At 35.8% G+C, this 11,531-nt stretch overlaps 1 protein-coding gene across 1 annotated transcript in view; it reads left to right on the forward strand.

Moving 5' to 3' along the window:
- Positions 1-11,531, forward strand: part of LOC106868893 (serine-rich adhesin for platelets) — a 44,353-nt gene extending 32,822 nt beyond the window's left edge. The window contains exon 2 of the mRNA XM_014914352.2: positions 3,675-11,531. Within this exon, the coding sequence (XP_014769838.1) occupies positions 3,738-6,536 (2,799 nt within the window). The 5' untranslated portion in view covers positions 3,675-3,737 and the 3' untranslated portion in view covers positions 6,537-11,531. The remainder of the gene's footprint in view (positions 1-3,674) is intronic.

The raw sequence follows: 11,531 nt of genomic DNA on the forward strand, positions 1-11,531 counted from the left end.
TTGTGTTGGTGTGTTTATGTCCCCATATCAGTTCAGCAAAAGAGACCGATAGAATAAGTATTAGGCTTACAAAGAATAAGTCCTGAAGTCGATTTGTTCAACTAAAGATGGTGCTCCAGCATGGCCACAGTCAAATGGCTGAAACAAATAAAAGAATATGTATATATTGCGTGTGTACTCCTTGTCTTGACATCGCCTAATAGTTGTAAGCAGGCATTACCTTGTACAAGCAGTCTCTTTCGTTTAAATTCTTCTGTGAAAAAATATCCAGCCATGGGGGAATGTTACCTTACTCGGAAACAAGTGAGGGTTGGTGACAGGAAGGCGGTAGAAAATTTGCCTCAATGAATTTTGTCTGGCCTAAGCAAGTGTGGAAAAGTGAACATGAAAATGAAGGGCAGGTGGTGGTTTTGTTGATGATGATGATGATGACAATGATGACAAATCATGACGACCATGACAACAACGATCCAGCATGACCACAGCTAGTTAGAAAAAAAAAAAATGTAATAGACAGACGATTGATATGTTGGATTTGTTGAGAAGACAGAGACAGGATGTGAAGCAGAAGATGAAATGTATGGAAAGAACAATTAACTAGAATAGACACATAGCTCTAAATCAAAGACAACAACTATAACAAGAAACATATTCTCACTGTCTTGCTCATCCTCTTCCACATCACACGACATAGAGGAAAGTGCAGTGTGTTCTAGTTGTTTAGCCTCAGGTCAAACCATGATGATCTAGCAGACTTTATGATCAAAGGCATTCCAGCTGGGATCATCCCAGCATTTTTCTTTTCTTTTCTATTCCCCAAACATATTGTATTTAAGACTACATTATCCAATGTGTCCCTTTCTTATTTTGTGATTGTAGAGTGTGACTTGAAGGAATTTAGGCTGCTATGCTTTGAAAGAGAAGAGAGTAGAAGTGTTTCTTTGAAGGCAAAATAGAAAGATATAAAGATGCATATACTGAGTTTGAGTTAGTGTAATGCACTCTCTCTCTCTCTCTCTCTCTCTCTCTCTCATTCACTCTCACCCTTTATCTCACACAACACACATTTATCCTCTTCCTTCCATGTCATTTTATATCTTTCTTAATAGAAACTTTTTTTCTGTGTGTATGTAGAGATTTTTTATCCAAAATAATGTTCTTGCCTGTAATTCTCTTTCACTGTCACTACTCCCTTGTTTCATTTACTCTCTCTCTCTCTCTCTTTCTCTCTCTCTCTCTCTCACCAATACACACATATGCACAGGAATGTGTTCGTGTGTGTTTTCCATTATACCCTTGTACTTTGTTTCACCCTTCATACTCCCTTCGCTCACTCAGCCTGGTTCTCTCTCTCTCACTTTCTATTTCTCTGCTATTCATCTTATCAGGGGGGCAGTTGCCTTAGGGTACTGGAGACACCATAAGTTCACGTAAACTTTATAGGCTTTTAGGTCAAAGCAACCTCACTAATGCTGGCATCATAGTAAAAGGCACCCAGTGCATTGTTGTAAGATGGTTGGCAAATAAGCAAAGTCTGGTTGACATTCAGAATAACAATATTGCAAACAAGGATGCTATGATATATAAAAGTATTTTATTTTCTTAACTCTTGAAATCCAAAACTGCAAATATCTGCAACTGTCACAAAATCGTAAACTCCTCAAAGCTACAATTCAAGCAATGCCGTTGTTTAGGATTGAAAACTGTAACTAAGCACTCTTTTGCACAGGAAACAATGTTTAGCTTCACTTTAGAAAGAATTTCCTGTTTAACATGTGTTTACATTCTGTATTTTATTGAACAAATTTCTCTAGACTTTTCTTTGATTTGGGGGCTTAATGGTATTAAGACCTCAAAGTGTTGAGTTACAAATCTGTGATATTAAATATTTAATTTGCAAAAGGGAGCTTGAACTTGGATAAAATAATTAGATATTTCAGTGTTGTCTATATACACCAGTGATTTAAATGATATTGGAATTTTATCAGTTGTGAGCAGAAGTTAAGTTATTACATTGTTTTTTTGCATCAATGCTTTCATTGGTGAATGATAAAGATATTTTTTTTAAAAGGCCCATTACTTTAGTGATATATTTTGAATGTAGATCTCTCCTTACTGATAGGTTTATGAACTGTGTAATAAGAGTAAATAGCTCTAATTTGTTGAGCCATACAAGACATTGAATGGAGGAAATAAATGATTAAGATATCTCTTGGAGTCTTTTTCTTTTGAGAGTTGTGCAGGTTCCAAGTTTCAGAGACAAACTGGAAAAAGAATTCAGCTCTGAGACAGGAAATTAATACCTTGGAATCAATATTTTGTGTACATATGTTGAAACGCTTAAGTGTAATCAATTTAATTGTATTCAACCTACTTTGGCAGGTGAAAGTGGCATGACAACAGGTAAAAACTACAGCAGTGTACACTAACAATCATTATATTCTATCAGCAAATTCATAAAGATTGTTAACAGTATGAACAACAAAATAAATTATTTCTGGTAGACAAATCTACAGTGTGTATTCATGTATGTGAAGACATTTTGGTTGACCTGTCAGTTAGGGTGTGAGTGTGTGTACCAACTTTAAGCAAGCTGTGTTTTGCTCAGAGCAGTCTCTTGACTAGAGGTAAACCAAAGAGGTTGAGATAAAATTGTGGATATGGTTACTGTTGTGACAGTGGTAACAATACCTGTGTTATCTTAGTCAATGTGCACTCTCAAATGCTTGGCACCAACTGACAAAATGACTTATTCTTGTTTATATAATTGTCATAAGACAATTGATTGTGTGATAAGAAGCTTACTTTTCAACCACATGGCACTGGGTTCGTTCCCACTGCATGATACTTTTAGCAAGTGTCTTCTATAACCCCAGTAAACCAAAGCCTTGTAAATGACTTTGGTAGATAGAAACTGAAAGAAACATGTCGTGTATGTGTGTGTGTATGCATATATATCTATGTGTGTGTTTTTGTATTTGTGTTGTATTTGTCCCCATCCACCACTTGACAACTGGTAACCTAGTAGTTCAGCAAAAAGCGACTAACAGAATAAATATCAGACCTGAAAAAAAAAAGTAAGTATTGGGATCAATTTGTTCGACTAAATCCTTCAAAACAGTGTTCCAGCATGGCCACAGTCCAATGGCTGAAACAAGCAAAAGATAAGAAAGAGGAATCATAAATAGAAGCTTCAATAAACTTTTGTGTTACAAAGCTAGAAAACCAAATAGCAACAAAAACTCTGACAAATGTATCAAGGGTTCTGGTTGGTAAACCACAAATTCAGGTTATGAATCTAGGTTAGACTTTATGTTACATTGAGCTCTGTGGATATATAAGAAATCTATTATCTTACATAGATGTTTTTTTTTTTTACATAGCACCAGCAAGGAGCCATGTAATAGCTCCCATGCTGGTGCCACATAAAAAGCATCCAGCACACACTGTTAAGTGGTTGGTGTTAGGAAACACTTCCAGCCATAGAAACCAAGCTTGGAATCTGGTACAGTTCTTCGGCTTGCCAGTCTGGAAAATGGACATTAAAGGATGATGATGGTGATGTTAAGCCACAGATTTATTAAAGCAAAAAAAAATGGGATGATAGGACTTCTTGTGACTACTCAATAATTATTTTATTTATTATTTATTTACCTTTTTATTTTTATTTCCAGGTTGCATTTGATCCCTCACTTGACTGGTTGACAATCCTGATTTGATGAATAACATTAAGATAGATGGTAATATATTCTGTGAAAGAAAAATTAAAAACAACACTCTGTCGGATGGGTTGTAGAACAATTTTGCCCAACATGGAAAAACTTTCTCATTGCGGGCCTCTTCCAATTACATCTTCAAATGTAGGCTTAGATTATGGGAACCATGTCATTGAAGCCCTATTAAAAATGTCCAGTGACACAGACGATGATGAAGATCAGAGTTTTGAACAATCAGAAGTTGTTGACACAAGGAACAAAAATTTACTCTGTCCTTCTGAGTCAACACCAATGCCTCCGGTTATACTACATAGTCAGACTACAAATTACAAATTGTACTGTTCACCTATATCACAAAGTTCAGCATTAAATATGGTACAGTCTCCAACAAATCAACCTGTCTCATTAAAAACTCATGGAATACTGTCACCACCAATGTCCTCATCATTATCATCATCATTGTCATCTGTTTCTTCATGGCCTAAAAAATCAACAAAATATTCAAAGGAAGATTCTTTTACAAAGTTTATATCTGATAAGCGTCAAACCTGTTCAAATGACGAACAGAGTAAACCCATTGAGTTAAATGTTACAACACCTCGTTTGGAAAAGAGACCAACATATGCTAACCTTAGCAGTATTCATAGAACTGAGGCTAATGATGAAGGTAATGTTGAACCTTTGTCTACTTCATCCTTATCAAGTTTAACTGATGGTTACCCTGCTTTCACAGGGGATACCTCAGACTGCCCTTATGGTCAAAATTATAACAAACCACGTGGGCTGACAAAGTTTGAATATCATTCACACTATATTAAACAGTGTCGAATTGAGAAAACTGCTCGCACCAAGAAAGTATGGGAGAGATCACCAAAGCGACAGCAAGTTATCTCTCGCAAAAGAAAACTCATCAAAAAGTGTCAGTTGGAGAATTACATGGAACAAAACACTCCAGTGTCTGCTCACCATGAACGGAAGAAGAAAATGTTCCATAGCAACACAAAAAGCAGTCGCAAAAGAAGAATTGTAAATAGTAATTTAAAATCCAAGAATAATTCCAGCAGAAATTTCCAGAATCAATTTTCTGAAACTGCTGATCTCTTAAATGAAACAATTGGTCGTCTTGGCCAATCTGATTTGGTACTGACTGATTCTGGTAGAGAAAGCAAAAATGAACACCCATGTTTGGAGTCACATACAAGTGTTATTTTATCTGATACTTCATATCCAAGTAGCAGCCAGACTTGGTCCACTCCAGAGAGCATGAATACAGAAGTAATATCAGGTACAAGCAGCTATGGGTTGTTCAAGTCTAGAATTGATCCCGGTCAGTTTACATCTTCACCATTACCTAACATTTCAGACTCTTCATCAGGACCTTGCCAAGAGTTGCCCTTACCTAGTAGTTCCCTAAATTTGTCTTCAGTGGAAGAACATATTTCTGCTAGTGACAGCCTTGATATGTCCCTTGAGGAAGGCAACAAAGCATTTGTTCAAATTGAAACTTCCAATGAACAATCACAGTTGCAGCTGCTTTGCAATGCAAGTGGAGATACAAAACATGAAATAGTTCTCTCTGATAGTTCAGTTTCACTGTCTGTTTCTCTTGGGGAAAGGCCTGATTGTGTTGGTCAGTCATGTAGCAGTGATTCTGAAGCAGAGGCTGAGAATGAAAATGTTGAAGCCAGTGATAAGAGTAATGACTCAAATTCTTTTCAACACGCCTCAAATATTCTGTCATCAACCCGAAACAGTCAGAAAGACATATCACTTGAGAGAAAAGGGCCAGTAATTATCTCTCCCCTGTCTATTGATATGGGTTCTCCTTCATTAATTTCATTTGAGGAAAATAATCAACATGATGAGTTGTCATTGTCTAATAACAAAAGTTTCCTAAATGATCTGTCACCAAAGAACACAAATTTGGTAACTGATAAAAAAAAGAATTTTCTGAAACTACCTACACAATCTTTCTCAGCCTCTGCTTCCAAAATGCAGAATGCTGCTCTGCAAGGTTCTTCTTCAACATCTTCAATACAGCAAAATGCTGCCACCACTACTACTACTACTACTGCTGTTTCTAAACAAGATCACAACCAAATTTTAGTTAAGAGTAAAAAAGTGCCTCATTCAGCATATTCAACCAACCAGTTCTGCAAAGATAAATCTTCATACAGCAATCACAGTTTGCCAGCTGATTCATTCCAAGACACTAGTTCTGTGTATTTCTCTCCTGGTAAGTCTTCCCATTGTCACAAAGGTCTGTCTCCTTTCAGTCCAATATCTAACATCTCTAAAGACAATCAAATGAAGCCAGAAGGTGCCAAACCAAAGGTCCACAGACAAGTGGCCAAAAAAAATCACGATAAGAGAGCCAATAACAACAATTCTTCAAGTAATCGCAGACACAGAGGAATGTTAGAACATCGAAGATCGAGATCACATAATAAAGAAAATACTGATTTGTCAGATTTCGAGCAAAGTAGTAACAAGCATTTCTTTGAACGAGAATTTATCTGCTCTTCTAGAGACACTCCACATATTTCAAAAGACTCCGGATTGGGAGCTTGTCGAAAATCTTACCAATCTCCTCAAATTGCTTCTCTCGCCAACAGCCCTGCACTCACAGTTGCAGGGGCTTCCACTGACCCCACTGAAAGCAATGAAATCAAAAGAAATCGGCAGCCCATTGTTGATGGCTTCCGACTACGTAATAAGAAGGCTGTGATGAAAAAATTTTGGAATTTTCAAAAGAAGTTTATCCGGAAAAATCCACAAAACAAAGATGATACAGAATTTAAGACTCTGGCACACGTCTGAATGTTTAATTTAATGTCATTTATAAAATTATAAGCTTTCCTCTCTTTTTTTTTATGTTTTTGTATTTTTTAAAATCTGTTTTTCACTTCCTCAGCTATATTTACTCTTAAATTATATTTATAATTTTTACTGTCAAATGTTGTGTCTGAGTTCTTTCATTTCTTCCCTGTCATGATTTTTAAAGTTTATTTAATCTTTTGCTTTGGATTTCTTTTCCTTTCTTTTTTTTTTTTAATTACCTCCTGTTTTTTGTTGGTTTTTTTTTTTAAAACACTTTTATTTATTTTTTCCCCTCATCTGATTTATACTCCATTACAGTTTCTGTTTTCATTCAGCTTGTGACTGTTTGATTGCAGTGTGTCATCAAAATTCATCATTCGTAATACAAATGAAAGCAAAAAAAAAAATCTTTTTTTTTTATAAACATTGAAGACTGCAAAATGTCAAATGTTTTAACAATAACAAATGTCACGTCTAAATCATCAATATTTTGACTGCCATGTGTTTCACTCCTATTTATTTCATATACACACACACACTTGCTCATTCTTGCACTCAGACACCTCATCTCATAATCAGCATTTCAGCTCCCTATAAGATAATTATTTAATACCATTTAATAAAGATGTTTTTGAAATGAATAACAATATACTACTACAACTGCTGCTGCTTCTACTACTACTACATTTACAATTTCTACTTCTACCTTAACTACTACAATAAATGCTGATGATGATAATAATAATAATAATATTAACTAATGATAATAATCCTTTCTACTAAAGGCACAAGGCCTGAAATTTGGGAGAGTGGGATAGTCGATTACATCGACCCCAGTGTTTCCCTGGTACTTAATTTATCAACCCCAGAAGGATGAAAAGCAGTTGATCTCGGCAGAATTCAAACTCAGAATGTAAAGATGGGCCAAATACTGCAAAGCATTTTGGATAATAATAATAATTATAATTATAATAATTCTTTCTAATTCAGGTACAAGGCCTGAAATTTTGGGTAAGAGGGGTAGTTGATTATGTCAACCCTAATGCTCAAATAGTACTTATTTCATTGACTTATTTTGATGATCCTTAAAGGATGAAAGTCAAGGTCAGCCTCAACAACATTTCAAAGAGTGTAAAGCTGGAAGAAATGCTTCTTGGCATTTCATCCAATTCTGCCAGCTTGCTGCCTTCTTCATCATCATCATCATCATAATAATAATAGTAATGATAACAATAACAACAACAACAATGACGATGATGATAATGATAGTGATTTTTTTTTTTTTTTTTACATAGAGAGAGAGGCATTAATTTAGGGAGTGGTGTGTAATTAAGTGAACTCTAGTAATTGGTTTGTATTTATTTATATTAATGAGTTTTTGAAGAATGAAAGACAAGTTGTATCAGCACTATGAATTCTACCACTCCCCCATCCTACTAATAATAATAATTAAAATAATGTTTTCTTTATTAACTAATAAGGGTTGATAAAAACATTGGGGACATTACAGGATGTTACAGTATGGGATTACATAAAAGCATGTAAAAAGTAAAATAACAGAAACAAGAAAATTCAAACAAGGTATAATTCTCCAAAAGAAGAGACTTCTAAGAGTTACTTATGGAAATGTCATAAAACCATAGTTACCTTGACCATTAAGACAACTGCCTTCTCACGTTGGCCTCTTCCAATCAGTAGGTGCATGCTTAGGACAGGTCCTTTCAGTCAGACCGTGCTTGCTACTCACATCCACCTTTCACCAAGTTTACTGGGAGGCAGTACTTCCCCTTTTTATCCTCATTTTCCCATTGTAGTGAAACTCGATAAAGTTGAAAGTGTGTCTTTCAACCTCATCCACCACACAACTTCTTTTACCATAGTCCCCTGACAAATAAAGCTTGCCTGTCTTTCCCAGCAAAGGAAGGTGGTGGGATGATCTTCACAACAGACACAGCTGGTGGATCCCCCCCACATATTACAGTAGGTTTTCGAGGCAGCAAAGCCTAGGCACTGGACAAGTATGTACAGGAAGGTTTCATTGCTTTGCACATATCTCAAACAGGTTTAGCTGATGGTGCTTCTTGACTTGTAGAGTTTATCTGAAACTGGTAATAACCCCTGGTAGCAAAGCAAGGCCAGGGATTTCTAGTAATTATCAATGAGCCCAGGCCTGAAAACCCTTTGAAATTTCCAGCCAGTTCATTTTCATTGATATCCAGACTCTCTCACCCCCAAGAGTTCATTGCTTTTGTGCCACTAATCCTCTGTAGAATGCCAACATAGAACTGCCACCAACTGGTAGAGGCCTGTGTGTACTTTGTGACATTCCAGATGCTAAGCACCTTCTCTCAGCCATTGCTTGACACAGCTCTGCATCTGTGTCAAAGAGAGGAGCTGTAAAAAAATACATTTGACAAACAGTGACCATACCTGTTCACTATCAGGGAATTACTGTGGATGTCACAGCCTCAGCACATGTCTATATCATCAACTACACCATGCCCAATCTTCCCTCAGCAGATGTCTACAGGAGGCATGTGGTTTAGTTAGGGTGTTGGACTCATGATCATATAAGATTGTGGTTTCAATTCCTGGACTGGGCAACGCATTGTGTTATTGAGCAGAACACTTCATTTCACATTGCTCCAGTTCACTTAGCTGGCAAAAATGAGGAATTTATGCTCCATGGAAACCAGAAAACCGGCCCTTATGAGTCAGCATGACTCGAGAAGGTAACCAGCCAACCAAGGTGTTTACAGAAAATAGAGCATCTGCCCAATGGAACATGTGAATCTTCCTCAAAAAGAGGAAGTGCAGATGCTCTTACTATCTAGTATTTAGTCTGGCACTCCTCTGTTTACTGGTACTACTACTAATAATAATAATTATAATAATGATTTCAAATATTGGCTCAAGGCCAGCAATTCTGGGGGAGAATGACTAGATTACATCGACCCCAAAAGGATGAAAGACAAAGTCAACATTGGTGGGATTTGAACTCAGAACATAAAGACAGACGAAATGCTGCTAAGCATTTTGCCTGGAATGCTAATGATTCTGCTGCCTTTATAACAACAATAATAATAATAACAATGACAACAACTCCTAGAGGGAGTAAAAGCGAAGATGACCCCAGTTGAATTTGAAGCGTTCATAAGATAAAGTGAATTAACTTAATACTGAAATATCAATTAATTTCACCAGTAGGAAGTGTCGGAGGACATAAAATGGCAATATATCTATATACAAACAAAAGGAGGTAGTTTACAGTGATTGAATACAAAATAATTTACACACACTGGCTAGATATAGCAGCCAATTGTCTCACGGTATATCTTACCAATTTTAAAATATGAACAGACATTGAATAATATAGTTCTAAATATAGTAAGGTTGGAAAGTCTTTGATTATAGGTCTATTATGCTACAATTATTGAAATGGAAAAGAGGACTCCCTTAAAGAAAGCTACACAGGAACAATCAAAAAGCTTGAAATTTCTACTATTTTCAACTATAAACTAATTATTATGTTCCTACTGCATAGATAGAGAAAACAAAGAACAAACTCCACCATTTTTCAATGAAATTTCCCCTAGCCTAGAGCACCAGTAATCTCATCTCTGCCTATATTTCTGACACTTGTTCATTGCCCCTTCACTCATCTCCATTTTCCCAGATCTTTCATTCATGTTTACCCTGTCGACCCTTTCAATAAGGCCATTAAACAGACTAAAAAAAGTCTTCCTAATCATACATATAAATACAAACACATACGTGAATGTATATATACACACCTATAATATATATATATAGACACACCTATGTAAAATACTAATTTTAGATTGAAAAAGACCAACAAGCTAATGGGGAGATTGGTGATTGAACCCTTTATCTTTCACTTGCCATGTATGTATTATTTATCATACATATAAAAACATTTACTGACAAGGGGAAGATATATATATATATATATATATATATATATATATATATATATATATATATATATATATATGTAAATTGATGATATTATATATATATATATATATAATATCATCAATTTACATTGGGTTTTCAATGCTGACATAGGTTAGTTTGACAGGTTTCAACAGGTTGGAGAATCACACCTTGCTTTGATATCTCACTTTGGCATGGTTTCTACAATTTGATGCCATTCCTATTATCAACCAGTTTACATAGTGTACTGAGTGGGTTTTTTTTTTTTCAAGTGGCACCAGCATTATAGATGTTGCCTTGTCATCAGCAACACTGATAAACCCTCTCAAGCCTAGATAATCACTTAAAGTATGTTGGGTGCTTTTTGGGGTTCCCTTGCTGCTTGAAAAGCAACAGAGAGTCCCCATGATGGATAGAAGGAGCATTTATTGTGAGAGGATGAGAATGATGGAGAGAGGAAGACAAAGAAGTAATGGTAACGGGGTGAGTCAGTCTGCCTCCCTTGCCAACATGGGTTAGACGGTACATTTGGGTGCTATATGTATAAATCTATATATATATATACACACACACATTCAGTTATTTATTAGAAAACAGCTAATGATTTTCACTCTGTTGCTACCCAGCTTTCTACCGTGTGTAGTCATTCAAAGAATGTCAACTCAACATTGGACATGTAGGAAATATCTGAAAAGCAACAGAGGCAATCATTAGTTGTTTCTTAATAGATATAAACACTATATGTATTGAGGTACTCTTTCTTTCGTTTTGTGTGTGTGTGGTGGCAAGGTGGCTAAGTGGCTGAAATGTTGAACTACAAACCCATGTCATGAGTTCAAATTTGCTACAGTCATATCCTCTGGGTATAAGAAATTATTCTATGTTGTATCGTTACTTCTAATTGCCAGGAGATCATTTATCATTCATGCTTCACGCCATATTTATGTACACTTCAAGGTTTTGTTGTTGTTGTTGTTTGTATTGTAGTGTTTTGTATTAATGTTGATCATATAGAAATAAAGGAAACATTAATATTGA

This window comes from Octopus bimaculoides, chromosome 7 (genome assembly GCF_001194135.2).
Source record: "Octopus bimaculoides isolate UCB-OBI-ISO-001 chromosome 7, ASM119413v2, whole genome shotgun sequence".
NCBI lineage: Eukaryota > Metazoa > Mollusca > Cephalopoda > Octopoda > Octopodidae > Octopus > Octopus bimaculoides.